Raw genomic sequence first — 15,000 nt, 5'->3', positions numbered from 1 at the left:
CTCTTTTAAATACTGTAAGGAAGGACAACTCTCTCTCTCTCTCTCTCTCTCTCTCTCTCTCTCTCTCTCTCTCTCTCTCTCTCTCTCTCTCTCTCCACAAGATACTTATCATAGTGGTAACTGTGTCTTTCTTGGCTGCAAGTGTTATAAGTACGTATGTAAGTATATACCTTTAAGGGTACTAATGTTTATGATTACTTTGAAATTATATTAATACAATCTCTAAGATTAATACAGTAATATGATAATAATTTAGGGTAAATTTGATGCAGGATGTTTACATAAGGTAGATACATTGGGTTTTGTTTTTATTTCTTCCTTCTTTTATCTCTCGCTCTCAGCAAAAGAATTGATAGACAGACAAACATAATTGCACAGTCCTCTCTTTCTCTCTTATCTGAAGAAATGTATATATTTATAGGAGGGGAAAAAAGTGTTGCCTATAGACGTTCATTTCAATCTATTGAAATCGTAAGGAGTTATTCTCTCTCTCTCTCTCTCTCTCTCTCTCTGCTATTGGTTGTGTATATAATTCTAATGGTAAAATGTTTAAGATGACTTTAAAATGATATTAATAATACAAATTCAGTGGTATATTTGATGTAGGATAATACTTTAAGTAGACATTTGGTATTTGAACTTTCAAGATAGGCAGATATAGGTATTTTTAGAGGGGAGTTCTAACTATTCGCGGGTTCGAGCTATTCACGTGGGTGTCTGGTACACATCTCCCGCGAATACGGGGGGAACACTGTATATATCTATATATATATATATATATATATAATATATATATATATATATATATATATATATATATATATATATGACTGGTAAAAAATGTTCTGTAACAACAGAATTCCATCTAATAAAAGGAGCCCATAAAACACCAAAATCATAGAAAAAAAGAAAAAATACTATATTTCAGAGACTGCTGTCTCCCTCTTCAGGTAGATGAATGAGAAAAGTTTACAGAAAAGGTGGTATTTATACCAAGAGGTCCATCCACAAACAAGCCATTTTAAGTCACCCCCGCTGATAATCTTCCTTTAATCTTCTTAAGGGTTGGTTGAATGAAGACGTTGTCGATCGTGTCCGAAATCCAGTACAGGACGTTCTTCAGTTTTTAAGGGTAAAATTATCCCCCTATTCAGATCATTTCCCATTGGCGCTTGACAAAATAATAAAGCTAGTTGAATTATGTGCATCTAATAACGTATTTTCATTCGGGGAATCATTCTACAAGCAAAAAATTTGGGTGTAGTATGGGTAGTCCTTTAAGTCCTGTTTCTAGCCAATCTGTACATGGAATACTTTGAAACTACAGTAATAAATGCAATAAAACCCAAAAAACATGCTGTGGATGAGATACGTGGATGATATCCTAACATTTTGGGATAATAGGTGGGGCAATTTCAATGAATTCCTCTCGAAATTAAACACATTAGTGCCCAGCATCAAATTTAAAGTTGAATGGGAAACAGACAACAAAATTCCTTTTCTTGATGTTTTAATAATCAGAGATACGACAGAATACAAATTTACCATATACAGAAAACCAACGTTCTCACTTTCATACATTCACTACTTTAGCTATCATGACAATTACTATTCAAGATAAGGTTGTAGCTAGTAACTTGTTGTTCTTAAGAGCCTTACAAAATTTGTTCCCCAGAATTCCTGGAAAAAGAATTGAACTAATTCGCAAGCAACTTTCGTCTTTAAATATCCTGACCATATAATTGAGAAAGCAATTCACAAAGCAAACGTAATTTTCTACCGACCCCCTAAAGACAAGACCAGAGATACACCCAACAATAAAATAATAATTCCCCACCTGGACACGATTAAGAGAATAACCAACCCCCTCGGAAAATTTTTCGAACCCTTTGTATTTACTTACCCAAACACCTTAGCCAAATCCCTGATTAACGTCCAACAAAAGACATCTCCAAAGGACTCTGGGGTATACGAAATCCCATGCCAGGACTGTGACCAATCTTACATCAGTTTACAGGTAAATCCCTTCCCCAGAGATTAATACAACACAAACGGTCAGTTAGGTATGGACAACAGAACTTGGCTATTTTCAACCATATAAATGAAACATAACCATAGAATAAACTGGAATTTGTCACGTGTAATTTATAGCAACAACTGCGGTACAAGAGATCAAATGATTTGAATCGGCGCTTATAAAAAGAGAGGCAGGTAATGAACATCTCAAAAGGAGCATGGATTTCGGACACGATCGACGACGTCTTCATTCAACCAACCCTTAAGAAGATTAAAGGAAGATTATCAGCGGGGGTGACTTAAAATGGCTTGTTTGTGGATGGACCTCTTGGTATAAATACCACCTTTTCTGTAAACTTTTCTCATTCATCTACCTGAAGAGGGAGACAGCAGTCTCTGAAATATAGTACTTTTTCTCTGTATTTTGATGTTTTTATGGGCTCCTTTTATTAGATATATATATATATATATATCTATACACACACACACACACACACACACAGGCGGCCCTTGGTTAGCGGCAGGGGTTCCGTTCCTGGCTGCTGACGCTAAGTGATTTTCAACGCTAAGCGATTTTAAAGCCTACGGCCGTTGCACACCTTCTTTCTAAACTAGACCAGTCAAAGGCGCCGTAATCCCACAATAATGCAATAAGTAAAATTTTATTTATGCGGTATAGTACTATAGAATTTACTGTACAGTAGTACTGTACAGTGTACAAGTAGCTGTAGTGTTCAAGTTAGGATAATTTGTCTTACGATAGTCCGATTTCATGAGAGACCAAATTACAATAGCCTAACTTTATCCATCTTTTAGTTATATAAGTAAAATAACAGCAAAAGAGAATGATGAAAGTATTGTTTTAACGTTATACTCGTTGCGTGAACGTGTACAGTACAGCCATGAACAACCGAACGAGAAACGACTTTTATTTTTCTAAGAACAACCGAATTGGATAACATCCGTTTCAAACATCGTAGTACAGTACACTATTACCGTAGTTTTTATAAATGGCGTTATGTATAGAATAGAACTGAGATATCTTAATGTAATAACTTTATTCGCTATAGATCAAAGATCAATATAGATCAAAGATCAATCGGGAAATATATTGTTAAATTTAAACCTAGTGATAACTGAAGCTGAGAAAACTGTTCATGCTGCTAGTGACTATTATCGTACATCGGCAACAAGGATAAAACTCCTGTAAACGTATGCCATCAAACACAACCGTAGATAAAATTGAGATAAAATAATTTTAATCAAAACTACTGTGCTTGAAAGAAAACATTTTACTGTTGGTTTCACGCCGATATAAGATAAATAACGTAAAGTTCATATTACGATGATATAAAGGAGAATTGCGAACGGAATCACGTAATTTTTTTACGCAATAAACATGGCGCCAACGTAATCTGTTAACGATAAAAAAGTGTTCCTATTCACAACGAGACATATTCATATTTCCACCTAAAAACACGTTGTATAAGGAAAAATAACCTTGTCTCATATAAGTCAAGTATCTAGATATTCGTTTATGCTAACCAGAAGCAAGAGAATTCACTCAGAATTGCGTTATGGCGAAACAAACTCGTATTCGCCATCAGCTGATTTCAAACCACATTGGCTGCTTCCGCAGAATACTGGCTTAGATTTGCTGTAGTATTGTATAGTACAATAATATTGAAGTAATGTATAACTTTTTAAAGGATTTATGGAAAAGATGCATAATTCATAAAATTAACACCATGCATTTTTCGGAACAGTGGCGGACAAGAACGAACATGAAAAAACATCCCCTGACAACGTGGGGCGTAGTTACAAAGGCTGACCTAATTTGTATCACATTTATGTACAAACATAAAAATACCCTTACGTAATATATTTTCATACACATTTTAAACATAAAAGCATAAACATTTAAAAAATCGACACATTGATTGCTAAATTTGCACTCTTTTTAACTCGATATTGTATTCTCAAAATAATCAACTACTGTATGTGATCGTGTATTTTAAAATACAGCGTTAACATTAAAGTAAAATAAGATGAGGTAATAAGGATAGTTATTAAAATTCAAGATTGCAATATCATTTATAATTTCAGATGCTATATACTACTTGATATCTTAAGTAATTGCTTTTTATTTTCAGTTACTGGTTTCCAAAACACCTTTTGTGCCATCATTTTTGGGATATAAAGCAACGGCATGATTTTGCATTGGTGGCATTAAAGAAAAGACTTTTTAATGCCCGTCCTGTCTTCAGGTACAGTATTTTTAGATATATTGTGAATTAGTGTCATGTTAGTATATAAATTCTGCCATCTTTAGTCATGTAGAGTTACTCTGCCTTTTATTTTTATTTCTCCACATACTTTCATTTACCTTTATCCTAATGACTTTTTTTCCCCTACACAAATACAAACCAGAAGCTCTTTACATAGAGGTTTAGCTTGTAGGCACAAGCCTGAACAGCTATTTAACTTTCAATCAAGGTCGTTAACTATAGACAGGTATGGGAAGCCCTACCCACCTCCCCATAGGAGTTAGTGCTGTCATTGGACCTCATGAGGCGCATTGTAGGCATTACTAAAGGTTCTTTGTGGTGTCCCTTCAGCCCCTAGCTGTGACCCCTTTCATTGCTTTTGCTCTACCTCCATTCACATTATCTTTCTTCCATCTTGCTCTCCACCCTCTCCTAACAATTACAGTACGTATTTCATAGTGCAATTGCGAGGTTTTCCTTCTGTTACACCTTTCAGACCTACCTTGGCCTTATAGAACCCGGTGCTTGGCCTTTGGCCTAGGCTCTATTTTCCATTCCATTCCACCCACCTGTTGCACTGCACTCCACTTTGCTTTCATCCACCATTGTTTGAAGATGTCTCGTTGCTTCTCTGCTCAACTGCTGTTTGCTGTTTGTGTATACCTTTTTTGATTTAATATACTTATGTGTACTTGTTGTCTGATATACAATGTGAATTGCTCAATCACTTTAGCCATCTTTGGAGAAGAAACTGCTGGTGTTTAGGCACTGTCTAGGGAAGGACAGGTGGTGTAACTGGTTCCTCTCCTCTATTAAGGTTTTGTGTCATTTTACAAGCATAAATGTAACCAGAACAGTCCGTGTTCAGAGTTGTGGGTTTAACCTTCTGAACTGGGTGAAGTGTGCTTGGAGGATGAGGAGAGAGAAGTTTTCTCCGGAGTCGTCGGAGTGCAATACCCAGCTGGTGAAATCGAAGGTTCTCTCTGGTTCCTTCTTGCCTCGTACCAAACTTCTGCCCTCTGTTACCACTCCCAAGGGAGTGGTTTTCCCTATGCTGACTCTTACTTTTACTTTGGTATAGAGCCGCTGAGTGGGGAAAGACAATCGACCCAGTGTCTTGGAATCTCTTTGTTCGATCGAATTGTCCTCAGGTGGACGCTCCTTCTTAGGACATAGGGAGATTCCTTCACCTAACCCGACTTCTGTTCCAGGTGTTGTAGTTCTCCGTAAGTCTCTTGGGGAAGCCAAGTATTTCTGGTTTGATTAATCACATGAAGGCTGGGTAGGACCTTCCAGTAACTGCTTTGACTGTGACCATGATGACTTCATTGGTAATAGTATCCACCAGCTGTAGGATTACCCTTACTTCCTTGGTAACCCTGCATGCAGCATCAGTGATGTGTCCCTAGTTTCTGCCATCTACATCATCTCTGAATGATGTCCTCCTCCTTACATTGTTGTTGAAAGCTGCACTTGGCAAGTGGTAGTCCTTGAAAAGGAAAAAGAAGTCTTTGTTGTTATCTTTGTCATCATTGTTGAGTGCTGTTGCCTCCTCTTCTACCAAAGCTAGCAAGCAAGGGAAGGAGGCTGCCTCACCCTCCCATGGGAAGTCTTGTAGAGATTACAGTGGCCAGCTTGCTTCTTCAGAGAGGTCCGATGGGTCTCCTGCTGGTGGTACAGCGAGTGCCACTGTTCCCATTGCCGAGCACATGGGTACAATTGCTATGTGGGGGGTTCCCCCACCGTACCAGTACCGGCTCTAGTAGCTCACCTACTTTGACTGGCAAGGGTTCCCAATCTACAGACTAGGACCCAGCTAGCAACACGACCCAGCAAGAGAAGGTGAGCAGAGAACATGCAGGTACTCCCTCACCCCCTCCCTCTCTTCAAAGAGAGCAGCTCAGGGATTCCGGAATAGTGTCCTGGCAACCAGGCCAGGCAAGAGGATGTCTCCTGCTCAGTCTTCTCCATCTATAGAAGCTCCAACCTCTAAGAAGACTAGGACACTTGTGGAACAGCTGCAGCCCCCATTTGACTGAGCGGGACTGCTCTCCCCAACCCATGTGGATGTTGTTACCACAGGTTAATGACTGCCCACGGCCTCACTCTCCTGCGAGGACCTTATTCTTTGACAGCAAGGTGCTTGCGATCCCTTACCTGTCCTTGCCACCTCCTTTAGGTTTGCTGGTTTCATGGAGGTCTACATTTCTGAGTCAGTCCTTGCCCTGGACAGGACCTATGCCTGAGTAGGCAAGAGATTGCCAGGGGGCTGTGGTGACTGTCCATCTCCTGCAGAGCAAGCAGCTCTGGAGGATCAAGACCGGGAAGGGCCTGGGGATTCTATACCCTAGGACTTGGACGCCCCCTTAGTTGCAGAGGCATTTTGTGGAGATCATTAGAATGACTGGTCTTTTTCTTCTCTATAATTTTTCTCCTCTACTGACAGGCAGTGGAGTGAAATTATCCATTAGGCGCTGGAGCTGGTCAGATTCAGGTGTGTAGAGCTCTTTTCCATTAGTTTTACTTGATTGTTCTTATACAATACACACTATTTTGGAAGCAAGTCCTTTCCTCTCTCTTATGAGGGGAGAAAGGAAATGATGACAAACAAGGCTGGTGGCTAATGTAGTTTTGTTGTCTTTGACAGTTAAAGTTATTTATTTCACTACAAGACAGTGTAACAAAAATTCCACATTGTCTCTAAACCAGATTTCTGGCTGGTAAGTAACCTTCTACTTTACAGTTCAGAGGCACATGACTCCTCCATATGTCCCTCTTTTTGTAGGAAGTTAGCCCAGGTGAGCTGAACCTCTAGTCGGTCCATAGGCTTCTCTATCCTCCCTCCAAGAGTAAGTCTATCTTATGTGAAGACCAAAAGTTTTGTTCTGTATATGTATTAGGGCTGTTGCCTTGTATAATAAGGCGCCCTATGATGTAATGTTAGAATTGCGATAATCTTATGCTAAGTCGGTTGGTATTGCACTTCCATATTCATTGGAGTGTCTTGGGGTTTGTAGATCTCTTACGAAGTCGGTATTATCTTCTTTGGTTATGACGACGATGTGTTAAACTCATGATGATTCGGCAATGATGTGAGGTTCTAGTAGAAACCACGAAGTACAAAAAATACTTATATTCTCTGAGATTACATGGTGAAGATCAAGTAGGATTGTACAGGTCTTTTAATGATGATAGCTTGATCGCTTCTGCCAATGATGATGGCTAATTCTATTCTGTTCTGTTCTACATGATAAAGCTTAGGTAAAGAGGTACAGGTCTGCCAATGATGATGGCTAACTCTATTCTCTACCATCTTGGTTACAAGACATAAAGGAAGCAGACAGTAGCTCGAACATATGAACATACATACAAATGAGACACACTACAGATCACGTAGGCCGTTTGAATTATAGGTCGCGGTAGTTGTCTCAAGCAGGGAGCTTGGACTAATGTTTCAAAACAAATGAATGACTACAGGTGACGGCATGTTATTTTAGCCTACTTTTATTGTATACGTCATCTTAGCGTCTCTGGTCTGATCACATTCCTGCAAGCAATCTGGTTGACCTATTTAGTTTTAGTCTTTTATATATATGGAATAACATTCCATATTTTTATTATGTAATCACTTACATATGAACAAAAGACAAATTTTTAAATCAAGTTGTATTTTTCCTAACTAACAATCCTGCAATCTTAACATAAACTGTCCACCTCAAGCCAACCTCTCATATTTTACCTGGGCTAGAGGAAACTGATGCGATGCTTCCGAGATGAGGTATGGGAGGTCAGCTCCTCCTCCTCACCGCCATGTTTGCCATCTCCTGATGCACCAATTCCTTGTAAATTTTGTTTAACCAGACTCCAGCTGGTGCTAGACAATTTTTCCCCTTATGTTAAGACTGCTGGTTTGTTAGTTATGAAATATAGATTTAATGAAAAAAATTGCCATTTTGAGGTAATGATGTGTTGTGATAAACCATTCATGAATATTTAGTATTGTCACTTTTTCTTGTTTTCATTAAACCTATCATACGAGGACCGTTTTACTTTGGTTTTGACAAATGAAGGTTTGGTGTACTATTAGTATTCATATATTGAACAGTGGACATCCCTTAACTCACATATTCGCAGATTTCTCTATGGACCATATCTACCCAATATTTGTGGGAGATTCGCGTATTCACAGTACTACCTGTTTTTTTTTTAATAGTTTTATCACGTTTATGATGAAATTGATAAAAAAAGGAATTTGTGGATATTTTTCGTAGAAAAATACCGCGAATAGGTGAATTTTCCACGAATAATGGGGGTATATGTCCAGAGAGAAATCTGTGAATACATGAGTTTGCGAATCTGGAGTCCACAAATACAGGGGGTTCACTGCATATCAAGGAGAATGAGGTCAAAAAGTTTTTCTGTGATGTTGTTATATCTGAAAAGATACCCAAGTCTTGATTGTTAACCTTGCAAGAGATTAATTTTACTCATTGAAACTGACCATGAAAAAGATGTATATGAGCTCAGTTATTATTGCATATATGATGGAACTTAAGGTAATATATTAGTGGAGGGTAAATAGGGTCTTGGGTAGATGTAGAGGGGGGGAAAGCACAAGGAATGTCTTGAATAACTTGTGACAATAGAAGGAGCGAAGAGCAGGACATTCATAAACTTGCTTGAATATTGGGCAAGAAGACTTGAAAAAAGAGCCCTTTCTTATTCCAACTCTCCCTAATTACCTTGGTTTGGAAAAGAAAAAGGAATGCATTGAAATGTAGAATTTACATGAGAATATTATTGAGCTTGCAACAAAATGCTGGAATAGTTGCTTGGGGAATGTCTAAGAGATCAACAAGAGAAGCCATGTTAATAAGGAGGGAACTTTAGGAAAAATTCCATGCAATGAGGAAAAGATTATATCACATATTTGTGGTTCTTGAAAAAGAAAACCAGGGCAAATAATTAAATTGCCATTATAAAGTTACAGGATCTAGAAAGATTAATTCAGTTAATGATTCAATTCTGTTATAACACAATATCCAATGTGAGAACAACGGCGGTGAACTAGAAGAATTGAGATGATGATGTATATCAAGTAAGAGAATTGAACCAGCTGCTGTTTTCATGGAAATGGAAAGAACTACAAATGGCTGCAGGAAGTGGGCCAACTGGTGTTAACAAAAGACTCTGAAGATGTGGTGACTGTTTTTAAAATGTGAAAAAGGGAATTTAGAGAAAAAGACTGGAAAGTGGCAGGAGCAACACACAGTTTTAAATGTATGTAACTTAAAGTACTAACTAATTACATTGCTCACAGTTTCACTTGCTGGCAGCTTAAAATATGTGAATATTGTGGTAGCTCTAGTGTAGGTAATAGTCCCGGCCACTTTTGGGTTAAGAGAGGAACAGCTCCAGCAATTAGTCAATTGTTTCCTGCCAGCTCTCAACTGAAGTTCAGTTGTGAGCGGTCAGCTTTGGTTTGGATTTCGCTGACTTTTCCTACATATGGTTTGGTGAAGTATTGGTAACCTAAGGCGTTGTGAATTGTTTTTTATTTAGCTCTCTGATTAGACAAATATTAAGACAATTCACACATTTGACTTTTTTTCACTTATGATCTCTATTCAATATGTCTGGCACTAGTGCTGTTAGTGTGAGCTTTTGCAGCAAAGGCTGCAATGGAAGATTGCTGAAAGAGAAGCACGACTCTCATACTTTGTGCATTAATTGCAGGGGACAGGAATGTTCTAGTGACAAGACTTGCAACGAATGTGAAGGATAGGATGCAAAGAAGTAGAAATTATTAGGTTGTCGAAATTGGATAGAGATAAGAGACACAAGGCAGCCACTAGAGCCGAGTCTAAGACGGTGGGATCTAAGACATTAGATAGTTCTGCAAAGTCTGTAGATGATCTCGATCTTAATATCTCTGTGCCATGCTGCTCCCTCTTTGTCACCTGTTCCCAGTTCTCCTACTGATTTACCGGTTCCCATACCCAGCTCCCCCACTTCCGACCCTGACCCCCTTGCCAGCCTCAAATCAAAGATTAGTAAAATCTTTAATACTAAAATGGTGTTGTTTGTAGAAACAGTGTACCAGTTGGCAAAGTTGGTGCTTATCCTCATGAATAAAGAGGAGAGATGATGTAGTATTAGTGAATAGTCAGTGGAGGAGGCAGCTGTTCGTCCCGCCGACACTCCTACACAAAGGTCACTGGCGTACTCCCCAGCATCTGGGAGCAGTCATACCGAAGGCCATAGGGAGGTCAGTGGGGATTGCCCAGAGACAGTTGTCCCCTCAGTCAGACCTGTGTATCCCAGGTTATGCAATGAAGGATAGCCACTTGAAAGGCATCCACAAGGAAGTGCACAGGCTGTCCTTGAGTTCTGAGGGCTACAGTCCTGAGAATAGGCACCAGTGGCACTATAGTGACGAATAGTGGCCATTGAAAAGGCCTACATCAGACTCGGTTTGCTCCAAACTTTCATCATTGTCTTCTAGAGAGTGCCTGATGGTGCAAGAACCCCCAACAGCGCTAGAGTGCCCACAGGCATCCCCTGGGCACCCATTAGTGTCTGAGTTCCCAGGGGCATCTGACTCACTCAAGATTTTTCCTTCGTTCATCAATTCATGAGAAGAGGTCTATGATGAAAATTTTGCCGAGTATTCCCACGGTACCTTCTGCTCACCCAGAGTATTCAGGGATGCTACAGTATATTCAGCATTGTTAAACTGCCTCCTACATGATTTTCCCGGATTTTTTTACGTCATGGCTCCCACCAATCCAGCTTAGACGTTCTTTCTTTTTTATCAGACCACCCTACTCAAGACAGACTTCCCAAGATGGTTCTTTCTTCCTTGCCCAGGAAGGCTCTTGGTGAGCTAGATAGTTAGCTCCCTGAGTAAAGGGAGCAGAGGAAAGCCTCATTTAGTTATCCCCATTCTCGCTTAGTTTGGTGGAGGTATTCATCATAGGAAACCGGGGAAGCTCCCTCTCTGGGAATGGCTGCCTTTTCCCAGAAAGACTTCTCCAGTCTCATAGATTCTTTGTAGAGATTGGCTTTTAATGTAGCAAAGGTTATGTTCTCCCGACAGAGATACACCACCTACTCACGAACCTCCTAAGGATTTTTGTGGTATTGCATTTTTTAGATTGGACAGTTGGTGCTTTAGCAAGGAAAATGAGAATTATTCCCTGCTGCCTATAGAAATAGTATCAGATTGGCTAAATGTCCTATTGTGTACTGATAAGAGCATAAGAGATGGGACACAAAAATTATCATCGCTATATGCATTAGGAATTCTAAAGAAGAGAGACCTGTGGTTCTCTTTTACAAGAAAGTGTGTGATTTCCTCATAGATATCAGCACTATTATATTCACTGTGGATCACCAACATGTTTCTTAGCTCTACAGTAAGTGAGATATCGTTGGAACTTGAGAAAAAGAGCACCCAAGGCCTCCTCGCTCACTCTTCAAGGTGCTCGAGAGACCCGACTCCTCCAAGTACTAGGAATGTATCCCTGTTGAAGACTCTGCCCTTTCAAGGCAGTAGATCAAGATATCAAAGACCGAGATCCAATCTTCATTTCTTAGCCAGACCTGCTCAAAAGTCGACAACTAAGCCTTCCCGTCAGGAGTGAAGAACAGGTCCGCCTTTCACCTGTAGGAGCAAAGCTCTGTCTTTTTTGGAGAGAGTTGAAGAAAAGAGGAGCAGAAGATTGGTTAGTTTCAGCCCTGAAGGAAGGTTATGAGATTCCTTCAAGGAAGAACCTCTATTGGTCAACAGACCCATTGTGTTGACCGCCTACTCAGCAGGCTCTGAGAGGTTTTCAGCAGTCACAAGCAAAGTGGCTACCCTACTCAAGAAGAGCAATCAGAGAAGTGAAGAACATCAAGACGAATGGCTTTTACGATCGTCTATTTTTGGCTCCCAAGGGGTGGAGGCTGGTATTGGATGTGAGCCCCCTGAACTTTTTCATGGAAAAGACAAAGTTCAGGATGGAGACTTCCCAATCCATCAAGTCATCCATTCAGGAAGGAGACTGGATGGCATCCATAGACATGAGAAACACCTACTTCCACATCCCGGTACATCAGAGGTCCAGGAAGTACCAGCTCCGAGCCTTATGCTTTGGACTCTCACCGCTCCGCAAGTTTTTACACCAGTCCTCACCCCTCTCTCCAAATGGCTGCACCTAAAGGGGATAAACATATCCTTTTTCCGTGACGACTGGCTGCTTAGCTTGTAGTCAGAGCAGAAGTGCAGGAAGGACATCAAGAAAACAATTCTTTTAGCCCAAGAACTTTGCATACTCATCAACTTTCAGAAGTCCCAGCTGGTTCCTTAGAAGATTTTATATTTGGGGATGCTGATAAACTCAGAATTTTCAGGTTTCTCCATCCCCCAATTGCATTCAGTCTTGCCTGGAAAAAGTAAAGGAGTTTCTTGCACATTGGACATGCATGGCGAACCAATGGATGAGCCTGCTGGGAACATTGGCCTCCATGGAGTAGTTTTCCATTTTGGAATACTGCATATGAGACCTCTTCAATTTTACCTGGAAGCCAGCTGGGACAGGAAGCAACACCATGGTACGTTAGTTTTTCCTCTCTCATTAGAGATCACGGAGGATCTCTATGGGTGGAATGGAACTTGAAAAGCAGACTTTTGTAGGGCAAGTCCCTGTATCTGTTGAACCCCAACCTAGATTTTTATGCAGACGCATCTGATCTGGAATGGGGAGCCCTTCTGGCCGACCAAGAAGTGTCGGGACTGTGGTCTAAAGAGCAAAAACACTGACATATCAACCTAAAGGAGGTGTCATTGATTCGACTATGTCTCCAACATTTTGCTTAGGAAGTACTTGACAAAATTGTGACTGCATTCCGACAACATGACAGCCCTTTTGTAAATGTAGAAGCAAGAGGGGACTCATTCGTTCTCTCTTTACGAAGAAGTGAGAACCCTTCTTATGTGGGCTTCTAACAACAAAACTAAGTTGGTAATCAGGTTCATCCAGAGCAGACTCAACAGACTTGCGGATGACCCGAGTCATCGTAAGCAGGTACTCCCTACGGAATGGACTCTTCATCCTCAGATGTGTAAGGACCTGTGGAAACTATTATAGGCGAACCTGTCAGTAGACCTTTTTGCAATTTCAAAAGCATTGAAGAATTCTGATTTATTGTTCACGACTCCCAGAAAATCTTGTTTGGATGACAGACACAATGCTGCTGAACTGGTTGAACATAAACCTGTACACATTCCCACCTTTCTGCATGATTTGAGAGGTGATGAACAAAGTCAGGATCCACAACTTGGGTTTGTTTCCTGGTATCCAGAGATCCTGGACAATTTTCAAGGTTTTTTCCTGGGATCCCGAGATCCTGGACAATTTTCAAGGTTTAATAATTCTGGGATAGTTTTGCACATCCCAGGAAATTCCGTTATAAAAATAAATACAAAAATAGGGACAAATTTGACTGCAGGATGGTTGTGGACTTGTTCTGTTTATATTTATATATACTGTACATACAGATAGTTTCTGTAATTATATGTATGATAATAATGATAGATGTCTAGATTATATCACTGTTTTGATATTTGTATAAAATACTTTATATATTCAATTAGTTGTGTTTTTTCCTCAACAACATCTTGTTAGTTGGAAAATTGCAAGCTGCAACACTTTTTCAAGATAAGGCCTGTCAGATAAATCCGTGGAGGAAAGATAAAGTGTCTGTTCCAGTTTTACCGTTATTTCAGTATCTAAATCTATAGAGGACAGGGATATAAAACTATGACAAAATAATCACGTACAAGTTTGCAGATTTTTCAAGAAAAACATATCCCTTCTTAATAATGTGGAAACGTAGTATTACTGTTTACTTAATGCTTTATTTTGTATATTTGCGACAGTAATAACGCGAAGCAGTCCCATATAGTATATAGATATATATACAGTGGGACCTCTACATACGAAAGTCCCTTCGTACGAAAAATTCAGGTTACGAAAGTAAAGACAAAGATTTTTTTTGCTTCTGTGTACGAAAATAATTCAGGTTGCGAAAGGATAAAGTCTGAGATTCGCCCGGGCCGCCGAGAACAATTTTAAAACTGGCACACCGCCAACTCAGTAGACTCGCCATCATCCTCCCGCTCTCCCATTGGTTCCTGATGCTAGTCACCACCGTAAGATCCTGCTCTCCTATTGGTCAGCATCTGCCCCATCATGCCTCTATGTAAAGGCATTTCTTGACCATTTTTTGCGGCAGCATTACCGTAAAATATATGTGCTTGCACATATTTCATTTGTTAACGTAACTCGTGTGTGTGAACTTAATGACTTGCGTTATTAGCCATGGGTCTCAAGAATGTTGCTGAAGTTCACGGAAAGAAGAGGATGTTTTCTAATGTGTTTCGTAAAGTTTAGTGTTAATGTTTTCTGCCATTTGTTAACCCTTAAACGCCGAATGGACGTATTAAGCGTCGAGTCAAAATCTCCCCGATTTCTGAATGGACGTATGATACGTCGGCTCGAAAATTTTTTTTTTAAAATTCGCGGAAAGAAATAAACTTATGCCTGGCCTACCAGCCGAAAACTTTTGAATCACGCACCTTGGGGGATGCTGGGAGTTCACGGATCAAGGTGTTGTTTTGTTTACAATCGTTACGCAGGCGCGCAAGCACAAATTTCTTTCTTATCGCACT

The 15,000-nt window shown here is 39.9% G+C and overlaps 1 protein-coding gene across 5 annotated transcripts in view; it reads left to right on the top strand.

Moving 5' to 3' along the window:
- LOC135198621 (LETM1 domain-containing protein 1-like) overlaps positions 1-15,000 on the top strand; it is a 237,517-nt gene that overhangs the window by 129,759 nt on the left and 92,758 nt on the right. For all 5 annotated transcript variants that reach the window (XM_064226374.1, XM_064226373.1, XM_064226372.1 and 2 more), the window contains one exon: positions 4,170-4,283. In XM_064226374.1, coding sequence (XP_064082444.1) covers positions 4,170-4,283 — 114 coding nt within the window. The remainder of the gene's footprint in view (positions 1-4,169; positions 4,284-15,000) is intronic.

The sequence above is a fragment of the Macrobrachium nipponense genome, chromosome 22 (genome assembly GCF_015104395.2).
Source record: "Macrobrachium nipponense isolate FS-2020 chromosome 22, ASM1510439v2, whole genome shotgun sequence".
In the NCBI taxonomy this organism is placed as follows: domain Eukaryota; kingdom Metazoa; phylum Arthropoda; class Malacostraca; order Decapoda; family Palaemonidae; genus Macrobrachium; species Macrobrachium nipponense.
The sequence above is the reverse complement of the archived record's forward strand: the minus strand, read 5'-3'. Positions and strand labels throughout refer to the sequence as shown.